The 18,403-nt window shown below is 47.2% G+C and overlaps 1 protein-coding gene across 15 annotated transcripts in view; it reads right to left on the bottom strand.

Annotated features, from left to right (window-relative positions):
- Gas7 (growth arrest specific 7) overlaps positions 1–18,403 on the bottom strand; it is a 234,159-nt gene that overhangs the window by 52,809 nt on the left and 162,947 nt on the right. For all 15 annotated transcript variants that reach the window (XM_047543646.1, XM_047543645.1, XM_047543659.1 and 12 more), the window contains exon 3: positions 11,038–11,118. In XM_047543646.1, the coding sequence (XP_047399602.1) occupies positions 11,038–11,118 (81 nt within the window). The remainder of the gene's footprint in view (positions 1–11,037; positions 11,119–18,403) is intronic.

Raw genomic sequence — 18,403 nt, 5'->3', positions numbered from 1 at the left:
CACACCCATGTCCCTCAGGGGACTGGACAAATGCCAATCATGCCAACCCAATAAAAAAGGCAGCTTAAGAGGAGGAGGCCAGGGCTCCAAAAGCACGAGGGGGATGCCAAGGGCACTGAGGAGAATCTGCTCAGATTGGCATAAAGCTATGCCAGGAAGGCTCTGGATTGATGAGAACTACATCCCACAATGAAGGCATGACACCTGAGGAATCTTAATAACCTAATAGCATGGTGCCGAAATGGATAAGACACAAATGCTGGAAAGTTCCAAGGCAACAACAGAAAACTTCAGGATACTGCTCTCAGGCCAGGATTGACCAGTAAACAAAAGTAAGAACAAGTAAGAGCTGAATGATTTAATTTAAAAGGCTGACTGAAGTAGATGTATTAAACATCAGACAATGTAAAACAAGATGGCATCTTTATCCAAGATGCCAGGGAACACTAAAAATGTTGGCCCTATTTAAGCCACAAATAAACTGTCAATAAATGATAAAAGGCATAGAGAACACAGGCTACATTCTTTGATCAGAAAGTAATAAAAGTAGATCTTAATAATGAAAGAAGAAATAAATATACAAAGTTCCCAATCTCCCAAATCCTAAACACTTGGAAAATTAAGAAAATGTCCTCTTAAGTAATGTCAGGTTGAAAGAGAATTTAAGACTGTAACTATACAAAATTTAGAAAATGATAAGGAAAAACATAAAAGCCAGTGGGATAAAGCCTGCATCATACTTGGGAGGAAAATCCACAGCCTTAATTATTTCATCAACAAACCCAAAGGAATAAAAATAAATGGACTAAACATTCAACTTAAGATTTTAGTAAAAAGTGTAAAAGGCCAAATGAAATAAAACAAAGGAATATCAACAGGAATTAGTGAGTTAGGAAACACAATGATATCAGCAACCCAGAGCTGGCAGTGGTGTGTGTGTGTGTATGGTGTGTGTGTATGGTGAGTGTATGTGTGTGTGTGCTGTGTGTGGTGTGTGTATGCATGTGTGTTGTGTGTGTGGTATGTGGTGTGTGGTATGTGTGTGTATGCATGTGTGGTGTGTGTGGTCTATGTATGTAGTGTGTGCTATGTGTGTGTGTGTTATGTTGGTGTGTGATGTATGCATGTGTGGTGTGTGGTGTGTATGTGTGTGTGGTGTGTGGTGTGTGTGTGGTGTGTGGTGTGTTTGCATGCGTGGTGTCTGTGTGCATGTGTGGTGTTTGGTGTGTGTGTGGTGTGTGTGGTGTGTGTGTGGGGTTTATGGTTGGGGTGTGTGTTGTGTGTTGTGTGTGGTGTTTTTGTTGTATGCGTGGTGTGTGTGGTCTGTGTATGTGGTGTGTGATATGTGTGTGTGTCATATTGGTGTGTGATATGTATGTGTGTGTGGCATATTGGTGTGTGATATTATGTGCATGTGGTGTGTGTGTGTATGGTGTGTGTGGTGTGTGTGTATGGTTTGTGTGTGTGTGGTGTGTGTGGTGTGTGTGGGGTTTTGGTTGGGGTGTGTGGTGTGTGTGGTGTGTGTGGTGTGTGTGGTGTTTTTGGTGTGTGTGTGTGGTGTGTGTATGTGGTGTGTGATATGTGTATGTGTGTCATGTCATATTGGTGTGTGATATGTATGTGTGTGTGGCACATTGGTGTGTGATATGTATGTGCATGTGGTGTATGTGTGTGTATGGTGTGTCTGGTGTGTATGCGTGTATGGTTTGTGTGTGTGTGTGGTGTGTTTGGTGTATGTGGTGTGCTTGGTGTGTGTGGTGTGTATGCGTGTATGGTTTGTGTGTGTGTGTGGTGTGTTTGGTGTATGTAGTGTGCTTGGTGTGTGTGGTGTGTATGTGTGTATGGTTTGTGTGTGTGTGTGTGTGGTGTGTTTGGTGTGTGTGTGTGGTGTGTATGGGCAGAAGGGAGGGGTTGGAATCACAATGAAAAAAGGAAATGAGCCAACTTAAATTGGGATTAACAACAAATGCTCAAAATTAGGAATTAGAACAGATAAAAGTAACAAATATAGTAGAGATTTAAAAAAAATAGAGGAACATATGATTTCTAATTCTATGCTAATAAAAAACAAACTTTTCAAAAGATTCAAATGATCAACATGGTTTTAAGGAACACTAAAAATGCCAAAAAGAGCAAAACTTTGGAAAAATGACTTCCCTATCAAAGGTACTTGACCCAGATGGTTTTATAGGCAAATTTGTTCAAGCTTTCAAGAAAGAAATACCCAGGCGCAAACTGTACCAGAGCGCAGAACTGTGTGGCACGTTTCCCAGGCTATGTACAAAGCCAACATCACCCTGATCCTAAAACCAGAAAAAGGTAACGCAAAACAGAACCACGGTTCATTCTACGAAAAAGAAACACACACGTTTTTACCTGGGCAGGTAACGTCACCGTCTTTGATGATGCTGGATCCTGTAAACCCAGGTTGTTCCCAGCTCTTTGAGGACAGAGGCTGTCCTGACCCCTACGTACCCCTTCCCAGGACCTCAAAGTGCACCCTCAATAGGTTGCTCTCGATCTCCCAGCCCCGGTCCCCCAGGCTCACAGCCTGGCGGGCTAAGCACAGCCAGGGACTACCTAATGCAGGGGGATCCTGCCCCTAATCCAATCTCTTGTTCTCACTTCAGTTCTGGTCTGTCAGCTATTGGCTAATTACTACTCCTGTCAAAACAATTACCAGGAAAGAAAAACTCATTTTCCATTCGACCATTTCCCCCACACAGCGGCTCTCCTCTGACACCCTGTCTTGTTGCATTTCTCTCCAACACTCCCAGGCACATTCAGAAAGCTTATCGGTGAGATCAGAGCAGTTGAGGCCCAGAAGATCATAATTGGCATTCCTCATCCTCTGGGCTCCTAGCTCATCAAGCATCAGCCACAAAGCAAACAAGGCCAGTGTGGGGGCTTCAGAGACCTCCAGACTCCAGGAGGGGAAGTAAAATGGGTCAAGGATCACTCATAACCGCAAGAAATGTATTTCAGATTGGGGATATAGAAGAAAAAATGTAAAATGCCAAATGCAAGGCTTTTTAAGTTAAAAAAAGCAGGGGGGAGGGGGACCCAAAACTGTGTGGTAACTTTGGTAACTTCAAAAATAAATATACACGCATATGCTACCTTATAGACTGTCCAACATAGATAAGGAGAGGGCTTAGGAAATTGGGGGGATGGATATTTGGGCAGAAAGAAGGAGAAGGAAGGGGGAGGAAGTGGATAAAAACAGGGAGAAAAAGGAACATTAGAAAAGTTACTAAAAGCTAGATGTGGTGGTGTACACTTGCAACCCCAGTAACTCAGGAGACTGAGACAGGAGGATCACAAGTTCGAGGTCAGCCTCAGCATCTTTGAGACCCTGTCTCAAAAAAAAATTTTTTTTAAAAGGGCTGGGGATGTGGTTCAGTGGTCAAGCAGTAAAGTGCCACTGGGGTCCATCCCCAGTACCAAAAAAAAAAAACAAATGTTATTGAAAGATACCAGACAACAAAGGGCTGGCCACTTCTGCTACCCAGATTTCCCAGAATTCGCCCTCCTGGAAGCTATACTTCTACTCTTCAGCCCCAGCCCCTGTTATAAAACATTCCATCCTCCAAGTGCCAACGTTCAGGTTCTTGTTCCCTGAAGAACACAAAAGAACACACACACACACACACACACACACACACACACACACATCAGTCCCTGACACCCTCTTATACCTCCTTGGAATTCTAAGGACATGGTTCTTGAAATCCTCCCACGCATCCAACCTCTCTGCCTCCCTCCTTCCCTCCACCCTTCTTCCCATCCATCCATTGTACATAAACAGTGGAACGAAACGTTTCCCCAAGCTGTGTTGTCAAGAACGCCATTCTGCAGGGTGTTTATTGTAAATACTAAGCAGTAAAGGTCAGGGCTAGGGTCCTGGGGTCCAAAGAGCTTAGGACAAATGCCCAAATGATTCACATTCAAATTGTTCATACACAGTAGTCCTTTTAAGACACACCGATGGGCGCCATGACCCTCATAAGTGTACAGTAAGCACCCCTACCTGTGATATAGACACAGAACCTCATCAGGGCAGTTCTGCCACGGCGCCCACTTTGGGAAACACAACTGCAGCTGTGGGAACACAGGCCCTGAAGTCAGGGAAGCTTTGGCGTCAGCTGTGCGCTCAGCATCTCTGATGGTTCTGGGCACCTGGACACCTCCTTTCCCTCCTACTGCGCCCTGGGCAGCCCTGCAGGTGCCTCTTCTGTCGCGCTCACCTCCAGAGTATCCAGCGTTTGTCTACCCTGGTGCATTTAGGGGAGTGGTTTTACACAAATAGCCTTCTGTTTCAGTCATTCCCGTCTGGCTGCCTGGACCTCACTGTCTGCCCTGGCTAGGACATAAACTGTGCTCCCAAAGATGGAACTGTCAATACCTTTTTGCCTGTGGTTGGGAGTGGCTGAAAACCTGGGGTTATTGTCCAGGGACATGGAAGGTTCAATGGTCTCTGTAGAGTCCCTGAAGCCCCGGCCTACAGGAACACAGCTTCTAAAGGAAGAAGTGAGCCCCTTTTCCAACAGGGTTTCGTGCCAGGGTGCCCCTGAAGTCAACAGGGATCTCTGGTTTAGGGTAGTGGAAGCCACTCTGAGTCTGACCACTTGCTAATTCTGCAATAAGCAAGGGTCCTGCTGTGGTTCTGGAGGTGAGCCCGTCAAGGCTTCTTGATCTTGGGCAGAAGGTGTGGGCGAGGGTGAGCGACTGGGTGCTGCAGCCACATCCCCAGGCCTCTCTGCTCAGGGTGCACAGCTGTCTGTCTGTGCCTCCTCCTGGTTGGCTCCTCATGCTCCTAGTCAGGTCCTCCCCAATCCTGGGCCTCTGCAAAGGCACGTGCTCTCTGCACTTGAGTCTGGGTTCCCTGGAGCTGCTGGAGGCCTAAGCATGAGCCCTGGCCAGACTGGGTTCCCATGGCTGGGCAAAGCCAGATCCTGAACCCAGTTTTCTGAAACACCTCCCCTAAACCTCTGCCAGGGCCACTTCAGTAAATACTCCATCTCCTCTATCCTTAAGGAATACTCAAATCAAGTTCCATGCACATCCCAGACTCAGAGGCTCAGAAAAGAATTCCCTCTCCACATTTGATCTCTTGGATACAGTTAATAAAATAGTCTGTGACTTGCCACTACCACAGCTGCCTATTTAAACTAAAACAAATCAAGTTCAAATAAAATCTAAACGGAACATGATTCCCAGGATTGGGTCCTACACCAGGAAAAGGAAACTAGCAGAAAAGCATGAAATCTGAGTAAGACCCAATGTTGTTCATAGTAAAGTATGATGTTAATTTCATGATTCTGACAAATGGCCTGGAAGCGTAGGTGATATTAACAGGGGGAACTGAGTAAAGCATACACAGAGAGGCTGCGGGTGCAGCTCAGAGGCCGAGTGCTCACCTAGCCTGCAGGAAGCCCTGGGTTCTACCCCCAGAGCCCCTCCCCACAGAAAAAAATTTTTAAAAAAGAGAACACACAGGAACTCCCTGTACTGTCTTCACCCCTCTTCTGTAAGTATAAAATTATCCCCCCAATTTAAAAAGCTGTTAAATTAAGTCAAATTGACACCAGCCACATTCCGAGTACCCGATAACCACGTGCAGCCCTATTGGACAGCAGATAGAGACCGTTTCCGTGGTCGCCTACTGCGCTATGGGACAACACTGTGGGTACTGTCATTCTTTCTACTCAGAGACTCACACGTGACATTCCCAGGGCCTCGTTTTTCACTTACATTTTTTTCCCCTTAGCCTGTTACTATGTCTTTCTCTACAAATTGATACTTCCACAGTGCACGTTCAACCAGTCCAGAGATGGGTTCTAATATTTTCAGTGGTTACTCAAGAGCATCTTAGGATTTCTGTTGTGGTTTTTACTCCTTCTCACTGAGAAATCCTGGCACTGGCCAGAATAAACCTACTGAACCGACACTGCTCCATAACACTGGTGACATTAAAGGGGGGAAACGCAGGCAAAGCCCCAGGCCACTGCTTGCCCTAAGTAATATCCAACGTTCTAAGAGTGGAATGTAATTCAGGGGTCAGGGTGTGCTTCTAAATCTCTCCCTCTCCACCTGGTAACCTGGCTGGCTTTGCTTAGCAACATCTAACAGACCTGCATCGCCAAGAATGGACCAGCTGGTCCCAGAGTGGCCCTTCACACCCCCTCAGAAGCTCACGAAGCTCTACCACAAAAGGAAAGCCGAGCCCTGTGGCTTCTTCGCCTCCTGTGGTTTGGCGGGGTTCATCTGTGCTTCCCTGGGCATTCTTCCTGACCTGAGTTTCCATGTTCTCCTCAGGGGCGACCAGAGGGGATGTTTGTGGTCAGGAAATGTGGCTGGGTTTTCCACACTGCCCTAACCCCCACTTTGCAGGTAATTCCCCCATTGCTGCTAACCAAGAACAGTCTTTAGCCAGCCAAGTGCAGCCTGGCAGCTTCCTGTGAAGACAGCACATCTCCACTGCATCAGCTCCGCAGCCACAACACTGTGAATAAAATCCTAGCACATTCCTCAGGCTTACCAGGCTTGGCGGTCTCCACCCCACCCGCTCCCCTCCCTCATTTCATAGGACTCCCAGCTACTCCCTACCCTCCAGACCTGCATACGGGCCCACTTTCTGTTATCAAACCTACCACACTTTATCCTGCCTCAGGACCTTTGCACTAGCTGATATCTGGCCCAGAACACCTCCCCTCTTACACACACATACATTTCCATCTTGTCATTGTCCTTAAATCTTGACCTAAATGCCACTTCCTCACAGAGGCCTTCCCTGACTCCTTAGTCACTGTCTGTCACAACTGATCCACTTTTATTCTTTACATCAGAACATGCAAGAAATACCTGACATATTTGCAATTGTTTGCAACCGTCCCATTTTGTAGGTTCCCTGGGAGCAGAGATCAGTGTGTTGTCTTGTCCCATTGCCAGATTCCCATTACCGAGAACAACAGCTGGCATATTTTGGAATGAGAAGTTTTGCTGTTGCATCACAGTGGCTTTCACAGAAACATGAACAAAATAAAAGGGACCAAGATCCAAGATCGGCTCCAGTGGGGGCAAGGGATGGGAGAGTCAAAAATCCAGCAGCCTAAGGATACAGAGTACAGTTTAGTGAAGGTCTTTTGTGGTACTGGGAATCAAACCCAGGGGTGATCTACCACTGAGCCGCAAGTCCCTAGCCCTTTTTGTTTTATTTTGAGATAGGGTCTTGCTAAGTTGCTGAGAGTCTTTAATGTTGCTGAGGCTGGCCTCTAACTTGTGATCCTCCTGCCTCAGCCTCCCAAATCACTGTGCCTGGCTGGGAGTTGAGTTTCAAAACAACCTCTATCTTCGTTGCATTATTTTTTTGCCAGAATAAAACTCAACCTCCTGAAAGTTTTCTGCAAAACTGAATGAGGAAAGAAGTAAGGGAGAAATGAAACACAAAAACAAAAACTAGCTCTGCCCTACAGAAAGAAGTACCGATGTGGCTACTACTTTCTTCTTTCTTATGAAATTTAGGTTCAAAAATTGGTAAGGAAGACATGAAAATATCCTGAATTCTGCTATTGCCTAACTGGTTGGTTCTCCTGCCTTTCATCCTGGGGGTGGATGCAGTCACTCAGACTCTTCAAGCCCTGGGGTAGAAAGCATCAAGCCTTAGTGAGCTGGAGTGTGGGTCAGGCCCTCAGCCAGGATCCTCCTTCTGGCTCAGAATTTGTGAATGGGGAAAGCAGAGGCCCCACAGGGAGAGGCAAAAGGCCCGAGGCCACGGTTTGACAAGTTGTCAACTCACAGACCTAAAATGCCATTGATCATCAAAAGCACCCGGGTTTTAAGTAAGCTTAAAAAAGAAACAAGAGGTCTCCAGTTCAATTAGGATACACACGGTTGATGCTGCGATGTGTCTGATGTCCAAGAAACTAAAAGGTGGGGGCGCATCAACAGGTGGGCCTTAGAATCAAGGGTGAGTTCTTCCTGCCAGGTGCTGCTGCTTCCTGCTTCTACCGGCCAAGGCTCAGGACCCACCTGCACACAACTGATGTTCTGAGTCACCCCACAGCAGAGCTTCTTAACCTGGGTACCACTGTCATTTAGGCTGGTCATCTAAAGTCTCATGTCTTTGCCGTGGGGCTTCCCTGTGCGTTGTGGGGTGTTTAAGCAGCAGGCCTGGCTCTACCCAGCAGATGGCTGTGGGTACCTCCCTGCAATGGTGACAGTCAAGAATGTCTTCAGACACTGCCATATATCTCCAGGAAGACAGAGGCTCCTTGGAGTTGAGATTCTAGAGCTTAGCAAGCCTGTGGCCCATTGTGAGTGAGCAAATATTGGAACAAGTTTCCAGTCTATACTTGAGTACAAAGCCCCTTTTCCCAGAGCACCCGATGGCCTAGGATTCTATTGTCGTCGCCTTGGGAAATGTGGCCCTAAACCCCTGGAGGTGGGGGCAGAAGGGGAACAGTCATTGTCCACACTGTCCAGCCTGGACCACCTTGGCAATGCATCTCTGGATCTGACCCTCTCCACCGTGCCCCGCTCCTTAGAGGCCCAGCACTGGCTCAGCACTGAGCAGACAGGGCTCTTTTCTGTGGGGGGCAGGGGTGAGGGGGAATAGGAATTGAACCCAGGAACACTCCACCACTAAGTTATATCCCCAGCCTCTTTTATTTTTTATTTTGAAACAGGGTCTTGCTAAGTAGCTGAGGCTGGCCTTGAACTTGCAATCCTCCTGCCTCAGCCTCCAGGGTGGCTGGGATTACAGGGGGAGCCACCATGCCTGGCCAGAAAGAGCTCTTGATGTGCTTGTTGGGTGAAGGAGGAAGTCTACAAACCCCGGGTCTCTGGCCAGGGTCTGAGCCAGTTTCTTCCAGCTCTCCTTCTTGGGGATGGCTCTTCCGACAACAGAGAGGGGCCAGGCTGCTGCCTGTGGATGTTAGAGAAGAGCAGGCTTTGGAGAGGTGATCCCAGGGACCTGGAGGCAGGACCCGGCCAGCCCCACCAGTGCAGCAGTTGAGCCTGCCATTCCCACAGCCAAGCCTCCTCTGCCCGCGGCGCTCTCCTCAACGACTGTGCAGACCACTCGGGACAGAAGAAACGACTGTGTGTTCTTTCTAGCATCCTGTTGGCCTAGAGCCAGCCAGGAAAGAGGGCCACACCTCGCATCACTCACGCTGGCATTTCTATTGTTAATAAAGCCCACAAGAACAATAAGGAAAGAGGAGGCAGTGGTTTGGAATTGCCTGTTGTCACACAGCAGCTACAAAGAAAGGCTCCATGGGCCCATTTCTGGGCTTTTGGTCTGAGAATGAACCACTTGCCATCTCCCTAGGAGACTGGCAGCAAATGTTCCACTCTTTTTGCACACAACAAAGTTCCTTTTTAAAAAAATTACTTTAAGTAAAAAAATATATATATTTGTGTATGTGTGTGTGTGTGTATGTGTGTGTGTGTATATATACGTATATATCTCATGCACATGTATATATGTGCATACGTACATAGTTAAATTAAATACAAATTTCAAAATTTCAAAAACTTCTGGGTGCAGTGGCACACATCTGTAACCCTAGCAACTCTGGAGACTGAGGCAGGAGGATCACCAGTTTGATGCCAGACTCAACAATTTAGTGAGGCCCTGTCTCAAAAGATAATAATAATCAAAAAAGGGCTGAGGATAGAGCTCAGTGGTAGGGAGCCCCTGGTGGTTCCATCCCCAGTCCCAACAAATAAAAACAAAAAACAACAACAAAAGAAAAAGAAAAGAAAAACTTAGCAGAAAAGAGTCACGCACCTCTCCAAAGCCTTGCTTGATTCCCTAGGGGTAATAATTCTATTGCTCCCGGTTCTGAGTTCTGTGATCCTTCAGGGAAATTATTTATACCTTCTTCATTTCGAGAACTTTTTGAGGACTCTCCCCTCCTCCCCCATAGACAATGAGGATGTCACCTCTGCCTCTGCATCTCCGGGTGGCCTCTCCACCCCTGTCCAGCTAGACCCTCCGCCACATTCTCAAGCTATTAACATTTAAATTTTAAACCATCCTTTGTCACCGGCTAAAGTCCTAAAGGCAGAAGTCATCACATGTTTTCACACCACGTAATATGGAGACATTGGTGAACTCAATGAGGAAGCTAGGCTCTGCTTGGGGATTCAGGAGAAAGAGAGAGAGAGAGAGAGAATGAAGCAGGGCTAAGGGTGTGGCTCAGTGGTAGAGTGCTTGTTTAACATGTGTGAAGCCCTGGGTTCCAGCTTTAGCACCAAAAAAATATTTTAAAAAGGAAGGAAGACCAAGTCCCCACCCTCAGGTGGCTCAACAATGTGGCACAGTTGAGCAACAATCCATAGGGAGAACTCTTGAGTTCAATAAAGTAGCACACTGCTGTGATCCAGAGTGAGTGGTTGAGGGCACTAAATAGAGCAGTCAGGGAAGGCTTCCTGGAAGAGGTGACATTTCAAAAAGGCTTAAGCCACAAGAAATCAGAAACTCTTCTTCCTGCCGATAGGTCCTCTAACCTTCCTCCTGGTATCTCAGAAGTAGATGTCTTTTTAAAAAACCCCAAACCTTCCTCCTGGCATGACCTTGAAGGTCCACACTTGATTACCCCTGAAGGCAGATAACTCACATCCTCACCAAGAATCCCATTACCTTTCCAGAATGTTCTGTTTGAAAGTTGCCCTGTACATATCTGTCTCCTTGTAGTTTCTACTCTGATGCCCACCAAAGCCACACAGGGTAGCTTCCTCTCCACTTCAGGGAGGAGCTCTGACACGGCTTCACCCAGCCATCTCCTTGCCCAAAGCACCTGAATGGGCCTGAGCTCAAGGCCACCACAGCTGTCACCACACTGCCAGGGAGTTACTGCTGGGCAACAGGTGTAAGGGAAGTGCCCAGGCTGAACCCTCCCCAGGTCTGGTTCATAAGATCCCAAGCAGGGTTTCAGGCCCCAGAGCCCAGAGTCGCAGCCTGCAGCCTGCAGCCTGGGAGGTGGACGTGCGGCCCCTCCCCGATGCCCCAAATTGGTGAGTGGACTGTACCTGTTGGAGGCAGAGAGCTCCTGTGAGGGCCAGGGCTGGCTGGAATCCCAGGAGAACTGCTGGGACGTTCCCAGGTGGTCTCTGGTCAAAGACAAAAACAAAATCACTTTAAGAATGTCTTGGGATAGAACTTGAGTGTCACAGAGCAGAATGAGATGGTCAGAGTTGGAAATAACAGAGATGGGCTGATCACCCTCCTTTCCCCCGGCCTCAGAGGGACCTGGCTTCTGCCCACACCTCTGTCCCTCAGGACAACAGAGCTGCTCTTAGCTGGGGGCCTTTCTCCATGTGGATGGGCCAGAGGAGGTGAACTTCCAGCTGGGATCCCTCAAAACATTCCTGGGGCCCCTATGCTATCCGTTTCTCCACTTCTGTCCTTAGTTCTCCAAAATCTAGTCCTGGGACCCCAGCTGCTGACTGGGCTTATGTTCCCAAACTCCCACTGTCACCTGAAACTCCAAAGCATGCAGGAAGGAGCCCTGGTCCAGGAGCTGTAGTCAGGAATCCTCTCCCAGCTGGGGATGATTTCCAAGGACCTTCCCGATTCTGCGGTTCTGTCTTGTTTGAACTATGGCCACTCATCTGCCTGGCCACCTCTCTCTCTTCTGATGAGCTACACAGTCCAGTGAGAAAGAAAAGGACTCCTGCAGCTCTCTTATCAGTACTACTTGACCTGTTTTGCTGTTGGGAACACAGACTTCTTGCATATTATCTGGTGATAAAAATAATATTTTCTGGGCTGGGCATGGTGATATATATTCCTGTAATCCCAGTGACTTGGGAGGCTGAGGCAGGAGAATTGCATGTTTGAGTCCTCTTGGGTAATTTAGTAAGACACTGCCTCCAAATCAAAACAAAAAGAGTTCAAGGTGTAGCTCAGTGGTAAAGTGCCCCTGGGTTCAATTCCCAGTACAGAAACCAACCGAAACAAACAATAAACCCAAATCCAACTTTCTCATTACATAAATTTGAAAACTGAGGAAACACAAAGAAAAAAGTAAGGATTGCCATGATCCCCTACCAGAGGTCATCACTAAGGACATGTGGTGTCCACATGTCCCTTTGTTTAGTAAGCCTGTGTTCATCTTTAAAACAAAACAAAAGCCATACTGTTCTTTCTTTTCACGTAACAACTTTTGCGACTATCTTTCCCGAATCCGATAGCACAGGTCGAGGCTTCAGGGGGGCAGCGACTGGCTGGGTTGAACTGGGTTCTGCTTCTTACCACCAGCATAACCTGGGTCAAGCTCCTTACCCTCTCAGAGCCTCAGTTTCCTCTCCTGTTAAATGAGTTTAGGACTGTTTCACATCCAAGGGGGGTGTTGATTTAATGCCAAATGCCCATGTAGAGCTTCTACATACTTGTTTATAAAGTTAGACCAACATATGGATGGATAACAAGACAGTAAAAAGTTCTATTGTCTGGGAATTTGACTGTTTCAAACATTGAAAGCAAAACCAAAACCCTTTTGATGGCTTCTCTCAACTGAGATTTAAGAGAACTGAGTTCCTGCTGGGCACAGTGGCACATGCCTGTAATCCCAGGGGCTTGGGAGGCTGAGGAAAGGGTTGCGAGTAGCAAGGCCCTAAGCAACTCAGTGAGACCCTGCCTCAAAATAAAAAATAAAAGGGCTGGGGATGTGGCTCGGTGGTCAAGCACCCCTCGGTTCAATTCCTGGTACCAAAGAGAGAGAGAGAGAGAGAAAGAGAGAGAGAGAGAGAACGAGAACTGAGTTCCTGCCACATCTATGCTCCAAAATTTCTGATTTCTGTGTTGCTCTGGGCAAGTCATGCCACCTCTCTGGTCTCTGATTCTTCATTTAAAATAAAGGGGTTGGATAGTACATAATAGAAGACACAGAGACAAATGCACATAAATATGGTTACCTCATACTAGACAAAGGTGCCAAAAACAAACATTGGAGAAAACAGAGCCTATTCAACAAATTGTGCTGGGAAAATTGGAAATCCACATGCAGCAAAATGAAATTAAACCTCTATTTCTCACCCTGCACAAAAATCAACTGAAAGTGAATCAAAGACTTAGGAACTAAGAACAGAGACCCTCCGCCTAATAGAAGAAAAAGTAGGCCCAAATCTTCATCATGTCGGTTTTGGACCTGACTTTCTTAACAAGACTTCTAAAGTGCAAGAAGTAAAATCAAGAATCAATAAATGGGATGGATTCAAACTAAAAAGCTTCTTCTCAGCAAAGGAAACAATCAATAATGTGAAGGGAGAGCCTAGAGAAAGGGAGAAAATTTTTACCACATGCACCTCAGATAAAGCATTAACCTCCAGGATACGTAAAGAACTCAAAACACTTAACACCCAAAAAAACAAAACAAAACAAAACAAACAAACAAAAAACCCCAAATAACCCAATCAATCAATCAATGGGCAAAGGAACTGAACAGACACTTCACAGAAGAGGAAATTCAATCAATCAACAAACATATGAAAAAATGTTCAACATCTCTAGCAATCACAGTACTTCAAATCAAAACTAGTCTAAGATTTCATCTCACTTCAGTCCAAATGGCAATTATCAAGAACATAAGCAACAATAAATATTGGCAAGGATATGGGGAAAAAGGTACATTCATACATTGCTGGTGGGACTGCAAATTGGTGCAATCACTATGGAAAGCAGTATGGAGATTCCTTAGAAAACTTGGAATGGAACCACCATTTGACCCAGCTATCCCACTCCTGGATTTATACCCAAAGCTCTTAAAATCAGCATATTACAGTGATGCAGCCACATCAGTGTTTACATAAGCTCAATTCACAATAGCTAACCCATGGAACCAAACTAGATGCCCTTCAACAGATGAACGGATAAAGAAAATGTGGTACATATACACAATGAAATAATACTCAGCCTTAAAGAAAAATGAAATTATGGCATTTGCAGGATGGAGCTGGAGAACACCATGCTAAGCAAAATAAGCCAAACTCCAAAAAACCAAAGGCTGAATGTTCTCTCTGATAAGTGGATGGGGGTGGGGGGCAGGGAAGAATGGAGGAAATTTGGATTGGGCAGAGGGGAGTGAGGGGAGGGGAGGGGATGTGGGGATGGGAAGGACGGTGGAATGAGACTGACAATATTACCCTATATACACGTATGACTACTGGTGTGACTTCCATGCACAGTGAGAGGAAGGAGAAGTTGTGCTCCATTTGTGTACAATGTGTCAAAATGCATTCTACTGCTATGTAAAACTAATGAGAACAAATTAAACAAAAAAAATTTAAAAAATGAAAAAATAAGGGATTGGGCTATTGGTGTTTTAGGCTCCAGTTCTCCTGTTCTCCACCTTTAAATGGTGGTTTTTAAAACCCACCGTGGGGTTTCAGGAATAATTTAGGGATTCGGGGGAGGGATTAACAGTGGTAATATGATCCCCTCCTGTCTCAGGGGAAAGAAAACAGAATTGAAGGTGAGTGAGGAAAGCAGCTAGGAGGAAATTACTAGAAACAAGAGAGTGGGGGTGGGGGTCTTTGGCGAGAAGAGAGCTGCCAGCAGGTGCAGGGGCTCCCCCTGGGAGAGGAGGGCAAGCTGCTTGGCAACAGGGCACTGAGATTGGAGAGTTTACCTGCCTAGCACGGAAGTCCAGGAGGACTGGCCATTTACATGCTAGGTGACCTCTAGAATCACCTACGCTCTGTATTTCGTCAGCTGTACAATGGGGATGACGACGGGACATAGGAGGGTGGCAATGAACGTTAAGTAAGCTGACGTGTAGAGCCCCTAATGTTGGGCACAGAGCAACACAGAAAGAAGCCAGGCTGGAAATGGAAACAGTTGGGACTCCTATAGGCAAACAACCTTCAAAAGAGCAAGGTGAGGCTGGGGTGGTTCAGAGCTGATGCTTAGCATGCTGCAGCCCCTGGGTTCTACTCCCAGCAAACAATAACAACAACAACAACAACAACAACCACCATCCAGGAAGGAGCTCCTCACAAAGCAGTCAGTTGGGGACTAGAGGACAGTACTTACAGACTCCAGCTTCTGGGGCAACTGGAAATGACCCAGGTCAGTAAGTACCAGGAGAGGAACCTTCCGGGGCTCCATGTATAGGACAGCTCTCCCAGGGGGGTTCAGAGCCTCCTCCTGCAGCTCCCTGAACTATTTGTTGCCATTCCTTATCTGTAGCCTCTCTCATCAGAGCTCAAGGTGAGGAAGGAAGGGACAGGAAGCAGCAGCTTCTCTAAATAGTGCAAGTCTAAAAGTTAGGCTCTGTCTTTGTGTCCCCAGTGCTTGGTGGTGGCTTAGGTACACAAGATGGATGAACGGGTGAGTAGATGGAAGGAGCAGTCAGGGCAGGAAGTGGGGCCCCTGCTATAAACAGAAGATAAAAATAGCAGAGTCCGCATGTCAGCTGCGGGGATCTTCCTTTTAAAATAAGGTCAGTGACATTCGTTACCAGAGGGAAGACTGGGCTCCATCAGGGACCATGTAAATGAGTGAAGCCCACCCATTAGTCTTGGCCAGACCTGACCAACCCAAGATACGAAGACAGCTGAGAGCCTGGAGCATGGGGAGTGGAGCCAGGCCAGGCCAGGCCAGGCCATCTGGAGAGAGCCACTGGGGCTCTGGCTAGGTGACCTCACTAACAGCAGGACCACCCCCACCCAGATGACCATGCCACCCACAGGGAGGGAGCCGTGTCCAAGTCTTTTCCAATAAAAGGCTCCGTAACCTGCTTATGATGTACTGGGCTGCTTGACAAAGTCAAGGGAAGACTGAGGTGGCAACCCAGAGCCTGAGTAACCCTGGATGGAGGCCCTTTCGCATTCTCTGGGCTTCTGTCCCCAGGGCCCTAGGTCATCCCAGGTGACCGCCTACATTCCTGTTAACAGAGCCACTGCTATAAGTGCTTCGGACCCTGTGGGAGAGGCAGAGTGAGGTCAGGGGGGAAGGAATGAGGCGAGCTCCAGGATCCTCTTCCCACTCAACCCAGTCCATGCACATTTTTTCCTACTGGTAACAACTCCAAGTGGGCCTTTTCCACTGAAGCCAGATAGCCAAGCGGACACAAATGTCTGACCATGAATGAAACCAGCCCCAGAGAGCTGGTCAGTGCTAGGAGTCAGTTAGCTCCCCCATCAGTGGGTCAGTGCCTGCCTATGTAGGAGAACACTTGTAAAGAGAGAGTATCATCAAAAAGTTGAAAGCTATGTGAATCTGAGCTTCAAAGCACAAACTTTGAAATAAGAATGATGGCCAGGCACAGTGGCTCATGCCTGTAATCCCAGCAATTTGGGAGGCTGAGGTGAGAGGATTGAAAGTTCAAAGAACCTCAGCAACTTGGTGAAACCCTGCCTGAAAATAGAATAAAAAAATAAGAAGGGCTGGGGATGTAGCTCAGTGGTTAAAGTGCTTTGGGTTCACTCCCCAGTACTGCAAATAAATGAATACATAAATACATATTTAAACATTTCAAAACAGTGAGCCAGGTAGGAGTTACTAATTTTAAACGGTTACTTTCAGACTTCACTTCTCCTGGTCAAGACTGCCTGCATTAGAAGCAATGCAGGGGTAAAGCCACAAGGAAGCCCTGGACCTAGGCCACTGAACATGGGGGGAATCTATCGCAAGCCCATCTTTAAGCCTTGGTCATCCCTTGGTGGTCTCCTGCCTCTGGCTTGACCCATTTCCTTGGCCCTGTGCTCACTCTCTGCTGCCCCAAGTGGCCATAGGGTGAAATAACCACAGGCACCAACCCAAAGGAGAAAAGTTTGGGGGCCTTTAGCTCCATCTGAGATCCATGCAGGCCTCTCCTCTTTATTCCATTATACGATCCAGTCGCCACCTCCAAACAGGCTCCCTGGACAGAGCCACCACATTCCCTCAGCACCTCCAGTCCCACGATAGGCCCCTTATGAATGTTCTCTCTCTTCATCCAGCCTGTCAGTCCTCCAGAGGTTGAGGTTCTCTTGGGCTGTGTCCTAATACCTTCCAGATGGAGCAGCAGAAGCTGAGGAAGTGTATGGGCAAGAGTGGGTCAGGGACCATCATCCATGGGTCTCTATATTTCTGCATACATCCCTGGTGCACCTCCTCCACTCCAAAGAATGGAGATGCTGCCACTGTGGGTGCTCAGGTAGGGATGGAGGGAAGGAGGTGCTTGGGTTAGAACACTCCCCAACCCTGCCCTGGAACCAGCCTCCTCCAGGCTTGCTTCTCACCCTGTGGGCATATCGAATGGTCTAGTGACACCAGGAAAAACAGCTCCATTAAATCATTAAAGAAATTCTCACTCGGGAAGCATCATCCCAATCCATGTCCTACACTAGCTCCTACAAAGATCCCCTGCCCTGTTCTCACACAGCTCAGCTCAGGTTGTTTTTTTTTTTTTTTTTGCTCAGCGAATAGAAAAACATAAATGCTTCTCTCCAACATCTGCCCACAGGTCCCTGCCAAATCAAGAACTGTAGGACCAGTCATGTCTGATCACAGGAGGCAGTAGCTTCTGAGCTTAGGCCCAGACCTCTTACCTCAGGCAGACTATAGAGTTTACCAGGGCCACTGGGTCCCAGAGTCTGTGTCCTGAACTTCAGCAAGCACAGACTCTAAGCCCTGGAGACTCGAGGTCTTCAAGGGGGTCAAGCTTGGGGTGGTGGGGGAGAAGGGGAGGTAAAAGTTGAAGTTGGCAGAAACCCTCACATGGCCTGATACCCAGGCCAGTGAGACTCCTCATGCTCTGAGGAAGAAGAAAATCTGGGAACGAGGGGCTTAATTGTTGTAAGAAAGAAAAAAAGTAGAGTGAATACTTGACCCTGGTATTTTAAAATACTCCTTACCTATTTTGAGGCAGTCTAAGGTCCTTAGGAATTCAGGCACTGGTGCCTTATAGACAGATACTTAAATCCCAGGTGGAGTCCTTGTAACTGAATGACCATGTTGCTCAGCCTGTTTCCTTGTTGGGAAGTAGGTATAACAATACGGTAGTCCTAGGCTTGTGATCTGTGATGTCCACATGGTACATACAGCTTCTAGCAGTTTCTGACAGAGAACAAACCCTCACAGACTCCAAACACCAATATTCTCTCTATTCCCTTTCTCCTCTCCTCGGTTTCCCAACTTCCACCCCAGGTGCCAACTCCCTGCCTCACCCCTCTATTTCATGCCTCCATAGAGCACATCTCCTAGAGAGAGATGCAGCAGGGCTCCCTCTTACACTGCTGGGGGGAAGAGGAGACCAAATGACTACTTTAGTATTGCTGAGGCTTTTGGGGTATTCCTTACTGAACCACAGAAACACCACTATCGATGGCCCCCAACTTCCCATTCTAGCAACTCATGAGATCTTATGACAACCCCATGATTCACAGAGGTCAGTGGCACTGGTGCCAATTT

Source organism: Sciurus carolinensis, chromosome 3, assembly GCF_902686445.1.
Source record: "Sciurus carolinensis chromosome 3, mSciCar1.2, whole genome shotgun sequence".
NCBI lineage: Eukaryota > Metazoa > Chordata > Mammalia > Rodentia > Sciuridae > Sciurus > Sciurus carolinensis.
This window is presented reverse-complemented; position numbering and strand designations above follow the sequence as displayed.